The 24840-nt window shown below is 38.2% G+C and overlaps 1 protein-coding gene across 4 annotated transcripts in view; it reads right to left on the bottom strand.

Annotated features, from left to right (window-relative positions):
• The window catches only part of TTC8 (tetratricopeptide repeat domain 8), a 50735-nt gene extending 26717 nt beyond the window's left edge, over window positions 1-24018 (bottom strand). For 2 of the 4 annotated variants that reach the window (XM_060295167.1, XM_060295169.2), the window contains exons 1-7: window positions 23850-24018; window positions 14275-14304; window positions 8637-8757; window positions 7468-7531; window positions 7194-7353; window positions 6909-6998; window positions 4224-4268 (exon numbers count right to left, since the gene is read on the bottom strand). In XM_060295167.1, the coding sequence (XP_060151150.1) occupies window positions 4224-4268; window positions 6909-6998; window positions 7194-7353; window positions 7468-7531; window positions 8637-8757; window positions 14275-14304; window positions 23850-23963 (624 nt within the window). In that variant the 5' untranslated portion in view covers window positions 23964-24018. The other 2 variants (XM_030883624.3, XM_060295168.1) reach the window with 2 other exon arrangements.
• Between the last annotated feature and the right edge of the window lie 822 nt (window positions 24019-24840).

Genomic DNA, 24840 nt, shown 5'->3' with positions numbered 1-24840 from the left:
AGGAGCTGGGGTACTTGGGTAACCGCCGTCTTTTAACAACCATCATTCCATTATTCTGACATTACCTCGCATGCCAGTAATTCTAAAGGTCAGACTTTCCTTCGCTGCAGACTGAAAAGGATCTTCTTAACTGCTTTTGCATTTTACATGTGTTTATCCCTTTCTCTCTAACGTCTTCTAGTTTGTTCCTTCTAGTGATTATTTAAGATCAGACAAGAGACATCTCATTAGGAATTAGGATTCTATACCAAAAAAGTGGAAACCATTTGGACAAAGAGGAAAGTAAATCAATCTTTATACAAATTCAAAGCTCACAGAAATCTGAAGCTCATATAAAGATTTGGTGAATAAAAACTCAGGTTATTAGTTTAAAAAGAATTCCGATTTTTTAATAATACTTGTTATTCTTGCTCTTAAGGTTGAAAACCTTTTATTCTTTAGTCAGTGTTAACATCATGATGATATCCAACAGCTCAGTTAAAGTAACTCTTAGATTTTCAGTTCTATAATCTCAGAATGCATCCCATATTATTGCCCATTTCTTAATACTAACGCTTTTCTGAAATGAATGCCAGAAGAGCTCCTTGAATCTCCTACTGCAAAATAAATAACTTTCCTTGTGTTCCCCATCTTCCCTCGCTCCAGGGGAGACTTCTAAATATGCAAACTATTTATAAAGGAATGGTGTCACCATGCTGAGGTTCTAATGGACTTGAAAAATCAACACCTCTACTTGAAAGCTATGGAAATTAAAAGCACACTACACACTATGTTCATATGCTTATTTTTCTTTTTTTCCCCAAGCAAGAGGTAAAAATGGAAGTGAAAAATGCAGAAAAAAAGTATAATTTCAATTATCATTATCTCTGGAAATACCAGAGAACCATATTTCAATCAGCTCAGTTCAGGAGTAAATTGTAAATATCTGAATATATTCATTTTAACTTAATCCTTTAAAAGACCTGTTCCAGCGAATAGATCAGATTCACTTTCATGTTTAATATAACAGACCTTCTATTTTTCAGAAAAATGTCATTCTAAATTTTTTTTACACCTTCTAATTTTTCCAAGATTAGACCTGGTGCTGATTACAGGCTGCTGATTTTGCTTTCAGATATGGTTCCTATGTAGGACCCACAAGTTTGTCTAAACCAATTAAGGAAATTAATATGATTACTGATGTAGAATAAAAATGGCCAAAAAAATTACATATTAATGATCACTCTTCATTTGAAGACTGGGGCTGCACTAGACAAAACCACTTGTGACTATTTCAAATGGACTCTAAATTCCCCGAGGACAGGCATCCACTTCTTAACACATCTCTGTTGCTCTGCAATGTCATTGTGCGGTTAAGAGGCCCTCAAGAATTATTTGTTGACTGAATTAATTCTATTCTTTACTTCTGACTTACGTTGAAAATAACTTAAGAACCAAACAAAACTGTCATAGTAATAAGATTCATAATTAAAAGCTATTAACATTTTAAAATTTTAAAGAGGTTACAGAGAGCTATATTTCTTTAAAGTCTTCCCCGGTTTTTTAAAATAAATTACTATATACTTATATTTAAGGATCTTTGAATAAGTCAATCAATCCGATATCTAGATATTAATAAAGACCTAGAAGGTCATAAATAAAAGGCGTAAGTTTATAAAAGTCCATAAGGGAACCTTGGCAGATCTCGACAACATGTTTGTGAATACATCCACCTGGGCATCCCAGTGACCTTCCTAAGTAATAGTGCTCCAATCTCTAAAGTTTAAAAAACAGTCATCCTTTCACTATTGTTAGAGTTGCGACAACTTCAGCATGACGAAATTAAAGAGCATGTGGAAATAAAGATTCCAGAATCACCAACCCACATGCCCCTTCAGTTTGTCAACATTGCCAATACTGCCCCAAGAAGGGAGAGGAAGGAAGTTATTAAGAACTCAAAGGCAGAAATACAGTTTTCCATAGAACAAATTCTATTTTTTCAATGTAGCTGAAGAAACAACATTCCTCAACAAAATTATGTAAATGCCAAGATGCAGAACAACATCTTCAAGATGAATAAAGACATCATCACTATGACCTATAAACAGCATATGATCTGTCAACTTTCTGAACCCATTGACTACAACTCTTCCCCTTCAAAGACCTCACTCCAGCCACAGTGGCCTCCTCACTGTTCCTTAAACAATCCAAGAATGCTAATATTCAGGGCCTTCGCAGTTAAAGTTCTCTCTGATTTACATGCTCTTCCTCCACCTAACCATATGGTTTGTCTCCCTTCATACAGGTCTCTGTTTAAATGTCTTTTCAGAGTGGACTTCACTGACCACTTCCCAGCCCATATAAAAGGACAAACTTCCCCCATGTCATCTATTCTCTTACCTGGTTTCCCTGCTTTATTTTTATACTGCTTATCCCATGACATTTTATATATTTTTAAGTTTGCTAACTGTCTCTATTCCTTGCCCAACCAGAACGTAATCTCCAAAAGAGCAGAGATTTTGTCTGCTTGCTCCACTCTGTAATCTCAGGGCCTAGAACAGTGCCTGGCACACTGTAGTGGCTCAAAATATGTTGGATGAAAGAATAAATGTCTCTGCAATAAATGAATTAATCTTCAAAAAGTCAGGATATAGCTTTATGATACTCTAGTAATTACAAATATTTACTCATTTATAAAATGGGATGGTATTTGAATGTTTCTTTTTAATGACAGTGTAACTACATGATTTTATATATCACCCTGAAACCCTCTGACCAGCTATATATTGAGTGAAAATGGCATTACTGACTTTTATTTACAGAAATGTGCATGGTTTCTCAGTTGCCCCAACCTTAGTTTTCTCTTTTCTCGATGTGACCACATCCACTATCACTTCATTATCGATAACTCCCATACTCTGTGTATCTGGCCCAGGACCCCTATATTTTAGTGTCACAGCTTCCAATACATGCAGTGACATCTCCACTTGGATAGCCTTTCACAATTTCAAACTAAAAATGCCTTCTAGTGAATTATTCAGCTTCTTTACAAACTGACGTCCTTCCCTAATAATCCCATTTCTGTTAGTAAAACGGTCATTCTTCCAGCATCTTTAAGAGGCAAGTTTGAGCTGTGTCTTTCCTTTGTCTCCCATACCAAATCTAGATCACGTTCTGTCACTTCTTTCTCTAAAATGTCTCTGACACCCCCATTTTTGAGAATGTGGTTTATTTATTTCTCTTTCCGTACTTTGCTCATGTTTTTACCCTTCTTTTACATTTTTTCCCATCCATTCCAAAAAATCCTACTGATTTTATGGATTTTTACTAATATTATCCCCTGATTTTTCCCCTTGATCTTCAGTACCAATTTCACATTCCAGCAATTACCTTTTTAACTGTTTCATTATGTCAATTCTATTTCCTCAGCTAGATTACATGGCTTGTAGAGGCAGGAACAAATATCATATTTTTATTAGTTTTCCTAGTACATAACATAATGGTTGACACATAGAAAACACAATTGAGAAAAATGCTTTTGTCTTCCTGAATACTTAATTATAAGGTTTTTTCCTTGAATAAGAAAATGACAGAAAATACTATCATTAGACACTGTAGAATTAACTACATTTGATTGGACAAGATTTGTGAAGTTACTGCTCATTTGCATATTAGCATGTTGAAAAATGACACAAATGGAGAAGTCCTGAGCATGTAACCTTAAAATTCTCTGTTGAAAGGCTACCAAGACAACTGATTATTGATTATTGTTGAAGCTGGGTGATGGTTGATACAGGCTCATTATACTCTCCACTTGCACATGTTTGAAATTTTCTATCATAAAATGTTAAAGGGGAGGAGATGGGGAACACTACAAAGAGACCAGAAATACATGTATTAGTAAACCTATAATCACTATATGGACCAAAGAAGAAAATGGATCAACAATGCTAACTATTAGTATAAAAAATAAACTTTAACACAAACATACTACGCAGCATTCTCCATTATCTATATCTTGCCCTTTAGTGGAGATCTACTACTCTATAGATCAGGCACAAGTCTTATGACTTCTATAGTTATACAAAGTTTCCTACTGAAACTGACAGTGGATTTGAAAGTATCAGTAATTCTCCAATCTTCATAATTCCATCTGTTTATAAGGTAAGAAATAGAACATTTCAGAATCTAAATCCCCAAAGTCATAAAAATCACATTAAAAATAGTGCAAATTCAAAACTTACAGTCTTAACATCATTTTCATGATGAAAGATATACTCGAACAAAGCCTGTGAAGAAAAAAATGCAAAAAAATACATTAGATTTTATTTTAACAAAGTACTTTATTGTCATATCAAAACTCAAAGGCCATTTTTTTTTGTTTTTTGGGGGGTTTTTTTGGTTTTTTTGCGGTACGCGGGCCTCTCACTGTTGTGGCCTCTCCCATTGCAGAGCACAGGCTCCGGATGCGCAGGCTCAGCGGCCATGGCTCACAGGCCCAGCCGCTCCGCAGCGTGTGGGATCTTCCCGGACTGGGGCATGAACCCGTGTCCCCTGCATCAGCAGGCGGACTCTCAACCACGGCGCCACCAGGGAAGCCCTCAAAGGCCATTTTGACAGCAGCTAGATTGAACCAAAATAACAAAGTACTGTAAAGTGCCTGGGATTTATAAGTAAAGGGTCTATCCATCATTTGTTACAACCATTCATTTTAAAATAAGGCTACTTATAACTGATTCCTGTTTTCACAGAATACGAACTGGAAAGCTCAAATAATTCAACAATTTTTTTCATATTACACATACTATTTTATCAGAAAGAGACAAATGAAAAGACCAACTTTAGGACTGTCATAAAACTGCATGTATTATACAGTGATTATGATATTAATAATGACACTTTAGACATGGGAAAATCTGGAAGTTCTTTCTGAAACAAAGTAGAGTTTAACTGTAAAGTAGGGAGTTTTTCCTTAATATGCAGATGCCTCTATGTGCAGCCAGGGCTGAGAATCATTATTCTAATACTGCCCCCAACCTATCTGGATAAATAAGCATTTACCAGACTACCTCTTGGTGGTACTACATTTGTCCATAACACCATTATTTTATACTTGCAAAGAGGCTAGCACCCCTGAAAGATATCAAGATTATTAACAGAGATGACCTGAAGGCAACCAAAAAAAGAAATCAGGATGAGGCCCTCTTTAGAAAACTATTCCTAATCCTCCATTTGTTCTCTTATTAAAAAAAAAAAAAAATTATGAGAGCAGTTGGTGTTACCACTGCCATGAAAAGGATGTTATAACACCCAAGGCAGTGTCAAGGAGTCACCAGCCACCCCAAGCAATATGCCAATATTAGAAATGAGTCCAGATAAGTCAAGGCAAGTTGGGGACCAAAGACAGAGAAACCTGGCATTATTTCTACAACACACTAAATAAGTGCAAAATCTAGTTCATCTAAATCTAGTAACATAGACCAGGTCTGTCCTGGAAGCATCCTAATTTGAGGGAAATGCCTCTACTGACTACACTCCCTGGTTAGAAAACAACAATGGTATTAAGTAGTCATTCAGCCACCTCAAATAAATGGCCTAAAAAGATAAGGAATCAGATATTCCTCATAAAGGAAAGGGAAATAAGTAAAACTTTATGATTTTGCTAAATGAAGTTGACTGGGTTGCTATCAAATAAGAAATTAAGAAAAACATCATTGGGGGGCTTCCCTGGTGGCACAGTGGTTGAGAATCTGCCTGCCAATGCAGGGGACACGGGTTCAAGCCCTGGTCTGGGAAGATCCCACATGCCGCGGAGCAACTGGGCCTGTGAGCCACAACTACTGAGCCTGTGCGTCTGGAGCCTGTGCTCCGCAACAAGAGAGGCCACGACAGTGAGAGGCCCGCGCACTGCGATGAAGAGTGACCCCCGCTCACCACAACTAGAGAAAGCCCTCGCACAGAAATGAAGACCCAACACAGCCAAAAGTAAATAAATAAATAAACTTTAAAAAAAGAAAAGAAAAAGAAAAACATCATTGGCATTCTTATAGTCTGATTCCTTGTTTGCCAACTGGCATTCCTTTCCCTGATTTAAATTTCAAGTCTGTATGGCTAGTGTCCTTTTTCATTTTCCCTAGAGTGTTTAATATTTACTAAATATGTTAAACGCCAGTAGAACTGATAATAGGAATGAGCTCAGCACTCATGCACAGAATTCATAGAGATTACAGCTAAAAACCTGAGCTAGGCTTACACCAATTTCCAGAAGCTAACTGCTCCTGGCTCTGCATTATTCCATGCTCACCTCTAAACTTTTCTGTACTGGAAAGGTCACGAACATCCTCCTTTCTCTCCCTCTCCCTCTCCCTTCTCACTCTCTTATCACTTTTTCTCTTGCTCTCACTTTCTCTTTAATTTAGAGGAGCATTTAATAGTTAGAAGTACTAATGCAGTTGGCTTGCTGCTGTCTGGCTCAAGCAATCTTTATTGAGATGCCAGATTAATTACTAATTAGAAAGAGAACATTTTTTTATCTTCTTTTTGACAGTTCTAAAATCCTACAAGGATAGAAAATTATTTTTCTGAGAACAGTCCAAGCTGAAAAAGAAAAATATACACACATACAGATGATCTCCTAAACTTCATTACCCAAAGATGGTGGGTAATGGGTAACATCTGCTTTCTTTGTTATAAATTGCTGTTCTTTATTAGGAGAAAAAGAATTTCCTATTATAATGGTATATATGCTTTATTTCTGATTGACTTTCCTTAACTCAATACTAAGAGAAATTTTAGATATTAGAATAATTAAACATTTCCATTTCAATCAAGACAAGGTCTTTTCTTCACAGATTTTTATCCATTTCCTGTAATGTTATGATAACATTTTGAACATTACTTCATAACATAAAATAATTTGAAGTACATACCTTTGCCAATTTAGGTTTCTGGGCATATTTTGTTAAATTCAGTCTAGATAAATTTATAAAAGGTCCATCAGGACTTGTAAGCATGGAAGCCTATGGGGAAAAATGATAGAACAAGAAATCTGAAACTTTCTCGAAACACAAATTGAATTTAATGTGCATAAAATTATAAAGCCAACACAAGTAAATTTTCCATATAATTGTCTACTATAAAAATAGTGAAAAATGATTAACATAACATAAATTACTTTGGTCATACAAGGCTATGGTAAAGCTGACAGAATTTACCGTTCCCAGCCTGACAAATCTTCCAGATGAGCTGGTAATAGGGCGAGCTGTGTAGGCAGTTCTGGGTGTTCTGATGGCCTGTTCCATAGTGCCTGGCCTTCCACTTTGTGTGCTGGGTCTAAGGAAACCTGTAATGGGTCTTCCAGCTTGAGTGATCGGCCTGTGAAGATTGTAAATTGTTAAAATACAAAGAAGATCAATAAAGGAAGATTCTCATGCAGCCCGGTCAATATTTAGTGGCAAAGGGAATGAAACAGGAGTATACTGAACATACCTGACAGCTGGACTAGGCCCTCCTGTCTGATTAGTTCCAGGGAGTTTCAGAGATGTTCCAGGACCTATAAGATGAGATGGCAAATTCAATTTGTATATTATTTATTGATCTGTAAAAACTGTCCACTAACGCAATTTTCACAAATGTGCTAGCCTGGTGAAAAAGACATTAGTAACAGGAAATGTATCTAGAAAAATGTGTTTGAGATTAATATTTATTGAGTACCTGTCACGTTACTTTTGTTATTACATTTAATCTCCACACTAATTCTGCAAGGTAGGTAGTACTAACCCATTTAGCAAAGGCTTAGAGATTTAAATAAACAGGTCAACCTGTTAGTAGAGCCAGCATTCAAACTCAAGACAGGCGGGTTCCAAAGCTCCAACACATCAAAATGACAGTTCTATACTCATAGTTTATTTTTCATACAAACTTCTTCTCCCAATAAAAGATCAGTTACCCCCAATATTTGGAATTTAGATATTTTAACTCCAAAAGAGCAAAATGATAGGGAAAAAAGACATCTTAACATGAAACATATGTACTTTTTTTCTCAATTTCCACGGAAGCATTGAAACAGCTATTACCTTCCAAACATATATAAATGACTGATAACTGTCACAACTAACAAATTACCAGCAAGATACCATACGTCATGGTAATCATCCAATACCATTCACAGCAGCACACCTGCAAGCTGGGACTAGGCCACTGTGACAATCCTGATGGACAGTCACTGCCTAGCAAATCACTCCATCACCTCACATCATGCATTAGAGCAAATCATCGATTATTACAATGAAGTGATGTTTTCAAATTATCATTTTTTTAGAACACTTCTGTTGTTTGGATGCTTCCTGTGTTTAGACTCTCAGATAAACAATCTTTGGTATATTAGATAAGCAGCTCAGATAGAATGCCTTTTCATAAAATATTTTAAAATGCATAATATAGCTTCTACTGAAAAATAGTTATACATCAATCTCACACCTTAAGTTCAAGATAATATAATTGTGCCTTTGTACTATAAGGCAGAATAGAGGTAATATTTTTTCATGCATACACGTGCTTCATGTATGTGTCTTATTTTTATTATAAAAAAGTACACATAGAGAGTATTCCTCCTCCTAATGGCTTTTCATTTACTTAACTGAAAAACCAGTACTTACGTGGAACCTGAGCAATAGCATTTTCATCCAGTACCGTTTCTGCAATTCCTTCCTGATCTACATCAATTTCATCTATGTACACCATTTCAGTTAGTGCTCGTGCTTTTAAAATCCAGGCTGCCTAAAAAGCATAGATAAGATAAAGCATATCTTAAATTGCATTAGAAGTAGCGCATAGCCTATAGAAATCAGCCATCCTTTATTATTATCTAATTTTTTATCAAACATGTTTACCATACTTAATGCATGATACTAATTTAAAGGGCTATGTCCAGGAACTAATACAAGAAGACAAGGTCATTATTAATCAAGAAACAATCAATAGATCAATTACCTAGTAAACAAAAGTGTGGTAATTACCTAGTAGTCTTCTAACATGCCTTTTTATAAGTGAAAGAAGATCTTTATAGAAAATTTTACTAGAATAATAATTTGAAAACAGATGAGTAAAGCTACAACCACGTGTTCTTTCTGCCTTTCTCCTTCAGGGCCAAGTCCTTCGTGAAGACTTCCCTGATAGTTTAACTCTGAACCTACTTCCCTCTTGTCTTTCTTAGAAAGCACTTTCTTTTATACTTCTATTATTATGTACTTACTATATTCAACCAACACTATAATTATTTGGGCATATGTTTGCCCTCCCTTCCCCCAGAACACAAGCTTTTTTACCTTGTTCACTTTTGAATTTTCCATCACACCTATGGTTTGTGTACACAATAGGTATTCCAAAAATGTTAACTTGAACTAGGATTAATTTTTCCCACTTCCCAATAACTAATCAACACAATCTTGGTTGCTTTGTGATCTAGCCAGTAGATCAGCTAGTAAACCTGCTAGAAAGTGGGGGAAAAAATGGAAAGGTAATTAAGGAACCTAGAAAATATCTAATCAGCTTTGCTTTACCCTGAGAAATTAGACGTAAAGGTGTGCACGATTAAATACCTTGTGAAATATTTAAAACTGCTTTATCAGAAAAGTTTACCGTTCTGCTTCAATAGAAGCAGAGAGCAATAAAGCTTGGTGTCCTGTGGCAGATTTGGGGAGAAGGCAACCCTTGAGGCAGCAGTATAGGACCGACTCTATACTACAGGGGGAGCAGCAGCAAGGGAAATCTGGAAAGGGGTTAGGCCTCATCATACTAGGAATCTGTCTGTGAAGCATGCTGCATGAAGGCAAGGGACTGAGGGAGGAACAGATGGAGGCTACAAGAGGACCAGAGAGTCCTCACATAAGGATATCGAGATGCACTGAAGCATCAGCGTGTATTTATTGAGCACCTCCTACTTATGTAGCACTGGGCTAGGTTCTGAGAAGGAAATGCGAGAAGATAAAGACATGGATCCTAATTTTCCTGAACGTATCACCTACTGGATTAAATAACAAGGCAAAGCAATGCATGATATGTGACAAATGAGCTACATGGAAAATGGTTTTACAAGAATTAGAAGGCAGAGATCCTTTTGTGGGCTAAAGTAATTGGAATGTATATTTTTAAAAATTTTTAAAGAAAAAGAATTTTTAAAAGTCTTCATGCTTTCCTTTTAATGGGAACAAAAGGAAATTACATTGTTGCCTTTGGTCCTCACCATGAGGTATTATCTCCCCTGTGTGAGTCCAGGTCCTCCCAGAAGCAGATGCCAAGAGGGGATTGAATGTGCAGGGCAGAAATGGAGACACAGATGTAGAGAACAAAGTATGGACACCAAGGGGGGGGAAGTGGTGGGGGGAGGGGGGGAGGGGGGAGGGGAAGGGTGGTGGTGGGATGAATTGGGAGATTGGGATTGACATATATACAACTAATGTGTATAAAATGGATAACTAATAAGAACCTGCTGTATAAAAAATAAATTAAAAAAATAATGTTGAAATGAAAAAAAAAGATATATATAGTATCAGCTGTCCACAGAGCTTGTCATCACAAGAGACAGCCTACCACAGGGAAAAAAAAAAAGAAGGCTGTCTTCACAATATATTTAGGTTCCTCAAGTGAAATTACATTTGATTAGATTATTGGGGTTTTGTCTTATACTTTTCTGGTTGAGGTTTACTGGATTCTTAACAGATAACTTAGAATAAAATATTTCAAACGTTATGTGTAAATTTAACCCAATTGAATGAGAAGAATATGGACCCAAAGAACTAATTTGTTTGTTTAAAAAGTCAGTTCCAATTGGAACTGCATCTAACTGTGGGAGCCACCAAAGACTAGGCAAGTTGCCAGATTGATACAGCTATTCTCAGGGGTCAAGGAAGTCGTCACTCATCACTGGCTTGGACTAACGGTTTAATTTAACTTTAAAGATGGAAATAAGTAATCCTGATTTAAGTCCTCACAGTTCCTATTGCCCTGCAAGTATCTGATGGCTTTAATTTTTCAAAAGGGCATATTCTTTGCTGAGCACCTCTGGTGGACAGGAGGAAGGACGGCAGCATTTTCTGTTCACACAGTAAAACAGGATGTGGGCTTCACTAGTTCATTCCCACATTCCCAGGAAGCACCTACTGCATGCCGGGTCCTGGGAACAGAGATGCGTAAGTCACAGCCCAAGTTCTAGCTCATAAGAATTTCAGTGTTATGGGGAAAGTGTAAAAACGAAAACCTGGAACATGCTATAGAAGGACAAAGAAAGGCACGCAGCTGCCTTGGGGTGGAAGAAAAGGTAAAGGAGAGTTTGCCCCACGGCCAAGACAGGAGAGTGCGTGCCAGGTAGAGTGCATAGGGCAAAGGAAGGCCAGCTTGAGGGCTCATATGGAGAAACAAGAGTGTGGTAGAAGAATCAGGTTCAGCTGAGGAGAAGCTGCTTGAGAAGAAGCTGGAGAAAAAGGCAGGGGCCAGTGAGGGATCCTGTATGCCACCTGTATGCCATGATGAGGAGTTAATAAAGCTTCAGGAGTATGATTTGGAGTCCTAGTTAAATTGACTCTCTAAAAGTCAAGTTTTTATTATTATAGTATCATTTATACAGTTGGATATTAATTATCCATGCACATATTTTTAAAACTATTTTCATACCCATTCTGTTATCTCATAGTCCAATCCATCATGCTTCTTGACTTCTATCCTTCTACTAACCCCTCAAATATTAAGAAGGTGCAAATTATTTTACATCAGGCTAAGCAAAACATAGGAATGTAAATCCACTATTCTCTCCCAACCAAATGAATATATGCTTCAGAAGCCAAATAGGAAGATCTTTTTTTTTAAATTTTATTCCATAAGAATTCACTTTTTCAAAAAGGTAAATCTATATTTGTTTCAGTTTCTAAAACCTCATTATTAAGAAGCAGAAATAATGAGGTGAATTTCTGATATTTAAAGATCTGCAATAAGACCTACTTGCACCATTACTTAATTTTAAATTTCATCAGTATTTGAGAATATTAATTTTCCTGACTTTCCTCCTTCTATCCTAACAAAAAATGACCTTGAAAATCATGTATCACCGCTTGATTAAACATCAGATTGTATTCAAAGAACTGCTCTGGGCAACAGGAACAATTCTCGGAATTTTAATGAAAACATTTTATTTTGGAGGCAAGCCAAGCATGTTTTACAGCCCTAAATTCCTCTGCCTGTTTAAATTTTTTTTAAGTTCAAAACTAATCAGTGATTAAAATAAAATGCATACAATATTGTAAATCAACTACACGCCAATAAAAATTTTTAAAAATAAAATAAAATGCATAACAAAGCAAATTGGTAACCCTACACTGCCACTTGAATCTGAATAAAACTATAAACTGGTTTTTATCAGAAGTACTTAAGTTGTTAATAAATGACAGGGTCATGCAGTTTATGTAGATAAATTTGAATACCTACGTATTGGAAGTTCTGTAAAATCGATAAAAATAATAGATGCTTAGGAATTTTTTTTAAGGGAAAAGCATAGATCCTCCCAATGTAAATGAGTAATCATCACATCAATTATTTCCTTTTTTATCTGCGAAACATAATCCCATCTCATTTACCTGCTTAGTTAGTCTATATATAGGACATTACTCTTGAGGCAACTATCTACCAGCTAACATCAGGAAAATACTGACTTCCCTGTACTACCTTCTGTGAGGGTAATCCAATTTTAGTGATAAAAATAGACAAATTAAAAGGTTAAAGCTCTACTGACTGAGCAAAGCAGGTTTACACTGTTTTGTTCCTCTTAATACAGAATGCAAGGCTATGTAAAGCCTTTTAAGACAGGTAAGAAACAATTTTACTAAGTTATTCTTAGAATAAAGCTACCAAAAGAACAGTCTGTCTAACCTGATTTAGACATCATGAGAATCAGTAACATGTGACACTCTGCCTACTCTATGAAAATGAAAATTTAGGCACAAAATGTTGAATTGCTATTGTAAAGCCTCATTTATCTTGAAGTGATAAAAACCTGCAAAAGAGGAAAGGCAAAAAGTGTGAATAGTGAGCTCAAAAGAATCCAGTCAGCCTTGTTCCCTTCTGATTCTTTTAGATCACTATCCAATTAAGTCTATAGTAACAGAGCAGGACATGTCAAATACAGGTCCTTCATGAAGTCCCTGTGCTGGTTGGAAACTTTCAAATACCATTGAAAGTTTTCAAACCATACCAACAATGCAAATTATTGATGTTTCAATTTAATTTTAACTTTAATCAAAATCTTCCAAAATTACTGAAAACAAAAGGCACATTACTTACTCTCTTTATACCTTAGGTGATTCTTATGACTTGTACATGTATTATACAAAAAATAGTTTTCCACCCTCTATCAATTTGGAAATCATGATTATGAACATTCCAATGACAAATGTCATCCTTTTAAAGAACAGAGTACTACATTTTAACCTATTTACCATGTTTGTTTGAAACTGCACAGGCCTCCATCAGAGTATTTTGCATACTACTTTCTTCTAAAAGGTCTGATAATTACACATGTAAACCCCATGAGGTTCAAATTGTTTATTTATCTAAAAAACACTTAAAATTCACTCTTGCTTGGCAGGGCAAATCCCTGACAATATTTAAGTTCTCTGATTTACATCTCTCTCGTCCCTTCTCCTTATTCCCAGACTTACTGGAAACACTCTTGGGCTAAAAGCTTCACTGGCCAGGAGGCCCCCTAACCAGACCTCCTCTTCCTGGGTTCCCTTTCCACTCATCTACTGTCTCATGCAGTTAGCAGGTCTCTCTGGCCACCTCTCATGTCTAACAAAGTTCATTTGGTAGATGTGGCTGTCTGGCCAAGTCTTTTCTTCCTCACAGTGGCAGGCACCTCTCTCTAAAAACAAGACCTTCCCAAGCAGAGTCGGCCTACTCTTTACTCAAGACCTATGATCCAATCCATCACAGACACTCCTGACATCTTGGCTCCCTTTCTAAGCCTCTGACTCCCCTTGCCTCCGCCTTTATTTTTCTCATCCTCTAGGTCAATATTGGTCATTTCTATTTAAGCTACAAGTCTTAATGAGTAGAGTGCCCTAGTTTTACATCCATAGACACAAAGTATTAGAAATATAATAGTTTATATCTACAGAATGACTGGTAGATATAGCTAATTTTATAACAGCACAAGTAGATAGGCAGCAAATTTCCTAATCTATAGCAACAACTAAGCAATAGTAATTAAACTATTCTCTAAACTAAAGGTTGCAGCTAAACCTTTACCTGAGACACTGGCAATTCTGGATCTGGTTCCTGGAAAGCATTAAGAAGGTTGTAAACATTTTTAGGATAATACAGTTTCTAAAATTAAAAGTCTTAATGACCAACCAAGTATTTGTAGGTGGACTCAAACTCATTCAATAAAAACCCAAACATGAACTTTAATCTTTCCCCAAAAGCGCCCTCACAAGTTCTGTACGAGTAACACCCTATCCACTGAAGAGTGCTAAATTTTCTATGATCAGAAAATTCTAATTACTGTTACCTCATTTAGAGCACAGAGAAGAGATCTTTACATATTTAATGAATTCACAGTATCTCAGGAATTAAAAATAATTTTACAACTATACCAAGGAAGCTATTTTTATATTCAAAAACAAGTTCATGGTGGTTAAAGCATTCAGACTTCAATCCCTTGAGGAGGAGGAGGAAAATCCACATACTATAAACCCTTCGATTCCCCATAAACATAATGGGATCAGTGGCTAAAGATAAGAAATTAATTCTGACTGCAATGTCTTCCGAGAAATTTTTGTAAATAGACTATATAATATATATCAGGGTCAGGTGCTGATAAACTCAGGGTTTTTTTCTGTCCAAAATTAAATAGAAATGCATTGGTTAAAAACACAGATTTATAACAAATTTATTTATAAAAGATCTACACTTTCACATCTACAGTCAGCAGCCTCTGAACGCTCAATCTGCAGCATGTTTTACTGGGAAAGCTACTAAGAAACAGAAAAAGGAAAGAAAAAAAATCCTTGCTTTCCTTGCTTTCTACAGCTCTAAAATCCAAAAAGAATACCCGAAATATTTTTTAAAGAATATATTATGTGTGCAAGCAATGTGTAAACCATCTGGTCACCAAGCAAGGATAAGCAATTTCACATGACACACAGCAGCAACAAGAGAGGAAAAGGCTAAACTAAGCTAGAAAGTGAGAGTCCTAGGGGGTGGGAGTTAGAGAATACTTGGCAATCAGCTGAACAGAACACAAAATAGCAACTAAGAAGACACAGCAATTGGAGGTTTTCAATGCCAGCGTGCAGAAGAAAGAGCTGGAAAAAGAATAGATTTCCTAGATCCCACAATCCATATTTAGAGAAATACACTGATACAGGCAATGAGATGACAGAAGGAATAACCCCTTCTATTCTTTCTTCTATTTATTTGTATACGTGTCTAAATGACCCCCCATTATCTCATTTGAGTCCCACAACAACCATTTCAGGTAGGCAGGTAAGTGTTATTATCCATTTTACAGATCAGTAAACAAATTCAGGGATGTCATGTAATTTGCTCAAGGTCACACAAAGAAGCCAGAGCTCTTTCTTGCCAGTACACCTTGGAGATTAAAAAAAATGAGTTGGATACATAAGGCAGGATTGAAGGGTAAAGTGTAGGAGAGATACAAGATAAGTTCCATATAGAAACAGGTAAAAAAGTTTACCAGAGGTGATTGTAGACAGCGTTTGAAAAGGAAAACAGTGAAAGGAGACAGAGCCACGGAGAGTAAGTAAATGCTGGACGCTTGTTAGTCTGCAGGGAGATTCCTCCAGTGGCCCAAACTGACCCCGGCAGCTCAGCCTCAGAGCGCTCTGTTCACCAACGAACGCCTTCATGCTCTCTGTGTCTCATCCTGCCCCGCAGGATTGCACTTACGACTTACCAGGCAGGTAAAGAACATTAGGGACCTGATGTGAAATGAGAAGAAAATGAGAAGGGAGAGGATGGAAAGGTGTAGGGACCGGTGAGGTAGTATGGATGGAAGATGGAGGCAAGGCTTAACCACGAGTAGGCAGAGAATACATTAATTCCACAACATTCTCCTGGCATCCCTGGAACCCCGAGAGGCACTGAAAACATTCTATGTGGGAAGGCACATAATTAAATAAATTACAGTACAATGTGTTAAATGCCATACTCAAGCATGGACCAATCACAGATGACTTAGATGGAGGACAGAAAAGCAGAACATGAGAGATAAGGAAGTCAGGGTAAAAAGAGAGATTATTCTGGAAATGAGTGTGTACCAATGATCTATGAAGTATATTCCACATCATTTTATCATCAATTTCACTGGACACTTTCCTCACAGATGCTCTCCAGATTACCAACAATCCTTTCAGAAAAATACGACAGAATCCCACCTGCAAATATCTCTAGCTAACTAGAGATAATAGCAGCTCACTTTTTTGATCACTTAGCATGTGTTAATGAACTTAACCCTCACAACAACCCTTTGAGGTAGGTATGTTATCATGGCCATTTTACGGATAACTCTGAGGTCAAAGTGTGCAGGCAGTATTTGAACCTAGACACTCTCAGTCAAGAGCATGCACTTTGCTTTACATACGAGACCACAGCAAGGTCGGAACGCAGACTACTGTAGAGTGCGGGAAGACCAAGGAAGACCAAGGCCAGGTATGGCTGGTCTGGAGATCCACCAGGAGCAGCAGAACGATGGAGGAAAGAGTCAGGATATTTTAATTTAGAGACAGGGCAAATTTAGTGATTTTGTTTTTGTTTTTGCTTTTTGCGGTACGCGAGCCTCTCACTGTTGTGGCCTCTCCCGTTGCGGAGCACAGGCTCCGGACGTGCCGGCTCAGCGGCCCTGGCTCACGGGCCCAGCCGCTCCATGGCATGTGGGATCTTCCCAGACCGGGGCACGAACCCGCGTCCCCTGCATCGGCAGGCGGACTCTCAACCACTGCGCCACCAGGGAAGCCCAAATTTAGTGATTTAATTTTTAAATCACTAAGACCTTCATCTGGGTCTCTCTCAATTATAGTTTTTATGATTTAAATTAATCCACATACACAGGAAACCACAAGTTAGGTTCACTTGGTCTAGCAAATTATTTCCATGGGTATTATCAGCATAGTTTGAGTAGAAAGCATCAGGCCCAGGCCTAGAGTCAGAAAACCTGGGCTTGATCCTCAGGGAGCCACTTAGCTGCATGACCTTGAACAACCTCCATTACCCAGTCCTCCTCTCAAATTAGAGCAATAGTGCCTACTTTATAGGATAGCTTTAAAAATAAAACCTTGAAGATTATTTCATAATTTTCAGAGTTCTTATACCACAGTAGTTCATGAAGTATAAGGTGGTAGTACTTTCAACAAGAAGTATTAACCACACAGAATTTCTACATAAATACATGTACATAATGAACAGAAAAGCACCCAACTCTCTATTACTTCCTTTTTCAGAACTCAGAACTGACTCCCAGTTATGGCACATCAAATTAAAACTTCCCTTTGAATCTCCGTGAAAGTAAGAAGACAGGGAAAGTAGAGTGGCACTGCCTAGAACCAGCAAAAACTCACCAGCATAAACTTCAATTCACAGTAGTTTGCTTCCTTCCTCCCTCCCTAGGGCATAGCTTTCTCTTAGGTTGTTGCTATTACTTTAGGGAATTAAATCTCCAGATGATTCTGAATGCAACTTCCAAATTGCCACCAATACTTACTCTGGCTAATGAGTCTGCCCAACTCTGCTCTTAAACTACAGAGTCATTATTCAGAATTTAGCAAAAACAGGAAGGAAAAGAATGTAAGAGAACAGAGAAATGAATGGATTTCAGAAGGTTTAGGGAAATCTAGTGACCAAGGAGCCAAGTGGGAATGTAATCTTTAAAATTCAGCAACATGAACTGCTCTGCAGAGTACAGAATCAAAAGAATGCCTGGTTATAAGTCTCCATGGCCCCAATGAGGAAATAAATTAGATAATCATACAGAAAGATGTTTATTTGGTTTGGATCACCAGATCATTGTCTCAACCAACTACTAACATACAGCTCATTGGGGACCCCCGCTTTTCGACCTTTCATCTAAGCCAGTGGCTTTCAGCCTTTTCTCCACCTTCAAACCATTGACAGTAATAACCCCCTCCTCTCTCATTATAAGCAGAGATTGCGGGTGGCAAGAAAAATGTGAATTACCCCCATTCCGATAAACAGCTAACCCTCCCACTCCCAGAATCACAGATTTTAACAATTTAAAAATCTATCAGCAATCTACCTCATTAAGAAAAGTATATTAACTTTAAAAAAAAATCAACGACTACCTCTATGTTTTATGAACTGTTGAATTATACTGGAGCTAAAATCGGGGCTGCTTTTAAAGCCATGAATCTGACATATGGAACACAAAGAACAGTAATCAGATTAAGCAACTAATCAGGATGACCGACATGAGCCGTAAAAGCAAGCATTCCCTCTAGGTCATGTTGCTGCATGGAAGGCCATTTTGCATTTCTCTCTTTTATGTCTTTTAACTTTTAACCACTTTTCTAGTCACGATTTAGAGAAAACTTTGAAAAAAGATAGCACTTCTCTATGAATTGATTGTTCCTACTGTCTTTTGTCAAATGGGGAAACTACGATGATGAATTAACCAGTTATCCTTCTTTATTCTTAACTGATCAGAACTTTAATGTCCTTCAGGCTTACAGACCCTGCCCTCTGTTTCACACCATTCTGCATCTGGGAAAAGCAGTTCAGAATCCATCTTTTTCAGGAACCCTTCCCAAACATCATGTTATTACCTTCAACCTAACCTTCAGTCCTCCCGTATCCAAATAAAATTGTGTAACGCTAAGGAAACAAGCTGGTCCATAGTATATCACACCTCTCCAGCCAACCTGACTACTCTGGCAAGAATCAAAACTAAATAAAATCCACATGTCCTAACAGAAAATACAAGGCACTAATTAAATATTTTTGATGATACTATACCAAAATGGTATCTCTTAAAGGAGAACTAAACGTAGAAGAAATAGTCTTAGAGGTGGGCTTCATTCCAAAAGGTTAATGTATCACCACCAAAACGTCTTTTTGAAGCTCCCTGGACCAGCTTATAAAAAGATTAGCAAATAGCAAATCACTTTAGAGAGGTTCTCCTCATCTGGGAGAAAAATAAGCAAAACCCAAAGTGAATATTAACATAAAAAACAAAAGCTATTTTTGTTCTAGAAAAAAAAAAGCAAGAGCAAAAATGAATCCATTTGGCACTCAGGAGAAATATTTTAATTTCCTTTCTCTTCCATGTGTCCAGGCACTGCTTCAAAGTCACTCATTTTGTAATCAAATCAGTTGCGTGGCACAGGAATGCTAATTCAAGAAGCTGCAGAGGAAAAATATTCTACTTTAAAATGTAGAAGCCTCAAAAAAAAAAGCCCATGAGGCTAAAGGGGTACATGAAGATAAACCAGGGAAACCGCAGGGGCTGAGAGTCATCTGCCTCTGCTCTGATCACATTACCGTTAGCTTTTCATAGATTGCTAGTCTCTCCATTTAACTTCTTCCACTGAAACAAGAGCGTTGTGAAGAAATACCAATGATGATAATGACTATCAGAAACACTCTCCTGGAGGGATCCAGGAAGAATTTGCTCAACTGATTTAAAAAAAAAAAACTGACCCTCGAGATAAGAAATGAATTAAGAATGTCCATAATGCAATTACATATGTATGAAAAGGTGAATACATATAAGAACCTATGGTGCTGAGAATTAGGATGGGGGGCAGGGAGAAGCAAAGACCACCAGGCAATTAGGGTGATCTCCATAAACAGAGTGGAAGTTGGCACACATAAATAACACCATCCAGGTGCATATATGAATATGATCAAGGCACTCATTCAGCAAAATACATAATGACGGCACCTGTGTGCCAGATTCTGTGCCATTCCATACAGATCTGCCATCCTGGACTCATATTCTAAGAAAAAGAATGAGAATTTTCAAGCTTTTAATCAAAGGAACCTCCTAAAGCTTCCTGAAGCTCCTCATTAAATGCATCAGCACTCTAACATAAATATTTAAATTCTTTTTAATTAATTAAGAAAAAAGCAGGATTGCTTTAAGCTTGGGGAAATCATAATGGAAAATATTTCCAAAATGAAATAACACTTGGATACAAAATGCACAAATCGGTGCTAAGAGAAGCATACAGAGAAAAAGCGCAGTGTTTAAAGGCTGGATCAAAGAATAACTAACAGGAGTGAGCCATGTAAACTTTTCAGAGGCCCTAACCAGGAATCCAAAGGCCGGTTTGGTAAGGTAACATCAAGTTAAAACTTCTGTTCCGGGATTCCCTGGTGACACAGTGGTTGAGAGTCCGCCTGCCAATACAGGGGACACGGGTTCGTGCCTCAGTCCCGGAAGATCCCACATGCCGCAGAGAGGCTGGGCCCATGAGCCATGGCCGCTGAGCCTGCGCATCGGGAGCCTGTGCTCTGCAACGGGAGAGGCCACAAAAGTGAGAGGCCCGCGTACCGCAAAAAAACAAAACAAAACAAAACTTATGTTCCTGGTGAAGTGCTACTCGTCATTCTGACAATATATATAGTTCCTCCTTAAATAAACTATCTCAGCATAACAAATAAAAAGGATTAGAAAGGGAAAAAATGTCATAAATTTCTTCTAGATCTGGTAGATTCTCCTCGGCAGCCTTTGATATTTGTAGGAGCTAAACATATCAACCCCTGCTTATAACAGTAAAACAGTAACAAAGAATTACATTAAAAAAAACATTTCTAGGATATTAAAATTAATTTTGTATCACATTACGAAGTATTATTTCAAATCCACAATAAATAGGACAGTGGAAGAGGCCAGAACTTAACAAGATCTGTTGCCATAATGATCTTAACCATGTCAGATGGTTAACCAATGACAACAGCAATATTTCCCAGTATGATCCTGTATCTTTTATTCTTCACCACCATTCTCAGAGTCAGATCCACTAACCATTCCCTGTAACAAGTCTTAATTTTCCAAGAGGGCCAGCAAGGCCTAAAGGGAACTATATAAGAGGCCAAATAAAAAGATCCAAGTTACTACCTTGTTTAGCTGTTAATTTTGGAGACTTTAAATGAAGTTCTTAATTTGTTCACCCTGTTCTCCCTAGGTACAAGGAAAGGGGTCAAGATCTCCGCTACAGCTCCTTCTTAACCATTAATAGAAACGCTGATGCTTTGCCTATGCAGTTCCCAAAGTGACAACATCTCCCCAGGATAAATTTGTACCTCTCCCCCAAAAAAGGAATCAGTCAGCGGTCGAGTAAGTTTCAGAATACTGTCTTAATCAAAATTAGGCAGGTTACCTTCCTTCAGGACTTCTCAGAGCCTTTAATCCAAGTACACAGATATGTCAAATTCCCATTTAGCTAAAAATCTTGAAAAAGGAACAGCACATGGGAAAATGTACTGGAAGAAGTTCAGAAACACAGAGTTTTGAAAAATTAGGCTACATAAGCACCAAAGAAGCAGCACAGGATAGACAAAGGGTATGGGCTTACCAGCTTTGTACCTTTGGACAAATTACTTCACCATGTGCCTCAGTGTGCTCTATCTGTAAAATGGGGGAAATAGTACCAACTTCCTAAAATAGCTGAGGATTAAATGAGATAACATATAAAACCCTCTGAATCAAGCCTGACACAGAGTAAATACTCAATAAATGTTACCTATTATCTTTGTTACATACTTTGCAAGGTTATTCTAAGCAAAGAAATACACATAATTTATAGAATATATCCCTGGCAAGTAGTAAGCACTCAATAAAAGGTCATTGAACACTGTAAACTCCTGATCACAGTGTCTAGCACAAACTAAACCTGAATTGCAGTACTGAATGTCACTATGATTACATCATTAAGATTAGAGACATGGAAAACAAACTATGGTTACCAAAGGGGATAGCAGGGTGCGGGGGGGGGGTGGTGGTGGATAGATTAGCAGTTGGGGATTAACATATACACACTACTATATATAAAATAGATAACCAACAAGGACCTACTGTATAGCACAGGGAACTATATTCAATATCTTGTAATAACCTATAATAGAAAACCTGAAAAAGAATATATGTATGTATAACTGAATTCCTTCGCTGTACACCTGAAACTAATACAACATTGTAAATTAACTGTACTTCAATGGTTAAAAATGGTTTAAAAAAGATTATAAGGTCTTAACCATTAATAAAAACCCTGCTGCTTTGCCTATAACACATTTCCTAATGTGACAACATCTCCCTAGGATGATAACAACAAAGATATCTGAGCCTCGCCCACTGCCAAAAAAGGAATTAGTGATCAAATAAGTTTCAGAATTATTGTATTCATCAAAATTAGGCAAAGTTTCTTTCTGCAGAACTCCTCAGAACCTTTAGTACGAATCTCTAAGTAGGGAATATACATTTCCCAAATGCATTTAATGAGGAAACTTTCTTTCACTGAGCACTCTTGGGACTGTTGTTCTTTGGAACACAGAATGGAAACTATCCTAACTCAATGGAAAAATAGAACAATGTCTGGTACATCACTAGTTTGTAACAAACTTTGGTTGTACAAATGTAAAGGGGTCCATATTTTGTCGTGGTTCCCAAACATATCTAAGGGTGAAATCCTTTTTTTTTTTTTTTTTTTAAGCAGCATTTGTGGGACTACAATGCCAGGAAACATATCTGGAAGCGTGCTTGTCTATGGAAATGCAGTCCTATGAACCAATGTGACCTAACACAAGCACAACCTAGTTTAGCATTCCTACTAACACAGATTGCTCTGTGGGAGATGTGCTATCTATCTGAAGGCCAAAAGATTCACTTTAATAGGTTATCCTCAATCCATTTGCTGGGCACTAAGGCAGAGCCTAGTGACAGTTTTCACGCCTCAGTTTACGGAACTCCCCCTCAATTTTCCTTTTTTTTCTAACATCTCCAAGGCAACACCACTAGAAGAAAAGCTGGGAAACTATAACTACATGGGTACGTTCTGCATTTAATAGACGTACTCACAAACTACCAGAGTTCTGCTCTCCCTTTTTCGTCTCTTCCAGGAACTACCTGACCCCCAGAGTTGTACCTCTCTTATACCTAGCATAAAAGCCTTTTCACTCACTATATTTAATATTATACTTTATTTAAGAAACCCTAAATAAACTACTATAATCAATGCCATCTTTCCTTCTTTTACAGGAACTTTTTTCCCATCCCTCCCTCCTAATAATGAATGTATCTTATCCTCTCCTAGATTCTCATTCCTCTAATTTGCATTATTTGCCTCAAGTTGCACTCAAGCCCCAGCATCGAAGGTTCCCCACTCTTGGACAACAGTCTTAAGATGAACCAGAAGGATTACACGTTTGATCAAAAGAAAAAAAGGCAGCTATTTCAACAGGGAGTGGGAAGTTACAGATCTTTATGTTTATACATAATGGTTTTAGAAATCAATACCGTACGTGCAGCGAGCTTAAGAGCCCATCCACATGCAAGTATAAAGGAACTAACAAAGTTCGTCACCAAATTGTTCCTTTAAGCGACGTTTGAAGGAAAGGGTCTGCTGAAGTTTGAGGAGGGGGCGGTCGTGGCACAGCACTCGTGGGTCCCGCGGGCAAGGACCTACCGGCCAAGGCTCCAGGGGGTCTCGCTCCAGGTGCCTGTGCTGACCACAAGGTCAACCTCGCCCTGCGCCTTCTTCCCTGGAGACCCCTCCCGGGGACCTGGGAATCCCCCAGAGCCCTCAGCCTTATTGCCGGGATCCACAGGGCTGACGGGGTCCGGCCTGTACCTGGTCATAAGGGGACTTCTCCAGCATCTGCGTGCACAGATCGGCGCAGAGCTGGAACTTCCTGCGCCTAAAATAGCTCCAGGCCAGGAGCAGCGGATCCATCTCCGAGCCCATGGCGGCTCCGAGAAAGACCAGGGCCAGGCTCAGGGAGGGCGGGGGGCGAGGAGCAGGCGGCGTCCAGCCCTGCCCGGCAACGCGCGGGGGCAGGGGCCTTGCCAGAGAGGCGCCCCGCGTCGCGCCTGAGAATAGGAAAAAGAAAACCCACCTCGAGTAGAACTCAGCTATAGGACTGCCAAACCTTGGCTTTAAAAATCATATACTTTTAAAGACTACATATTTCATTAATTTTCTGGAAGAAGGAACCGTGGCTAAAGTAAGAGGCAGTGACTTAGACACCTGCAACTGGGGTCCTCCACCCACCCAGAGGAGGACCGGTTGCCTGGCAACCGAACTCTCCGCGTACTCTGCCAGTCCCAGAAAAATCCCGAGAGTTGACCGTACGGCCGGTCGTTGTCATACTCTTACTGTTCAGGCATTCTTACCCCTACCACTTATCCCTCCGACTTTAGAAACACAAACATGAGAACAGGTTCTCCAATACCATCTCGCCCACCAGAACCCAAAGACCTAAATCCTAAAACTCCCAGTCTGTTTTTCTAAATCCCTCTCACCCAATCTCGGTGTCCGAATGAAAAGGTACATTGAGGATTGCTTAGTCCAAACCGTTCGTTTTACAGATAAGAAACTGAGATGAGCTCAGAGAAATTATTAACCTAGTGTGGCGTGGAGTTAGGGAGCTGGATTGTAATCCAGATGACTACAAACTGTTAATACCATTTGTTAATTCCACGATGCCTAGGGGTTCTGGATTATAAATCGGTGACATTTTTGCCAAACAAAATAATGTACGAAAAAAAATCTTTAAGGAGGTTTTGAAACACCATCTCCACGTACTTGTTGTTTGTCAAATGTTTACTTGTGCAGAGTGATT

The sequence above is a fragment of the Globicephala melas genome, chromosome 2, assembly GCF_963455315.2.
Source record: "Globicephala melas chromosome 2, mGloMel1.2, whole genome shotgun sequence".
NCBI classification, from domain to species: domain Eukaryota; kingdom Metazoa; phylum Chordata; class Mammalia; order Artiodactyla; family Delphinidae; genus Globicephala; species Globicephala melas.
The sequence above is the reverse complement of the archived record's forward strand: the minus strand, read 5'-3'. Positions and strand labels throughout refer to the sequence as shown.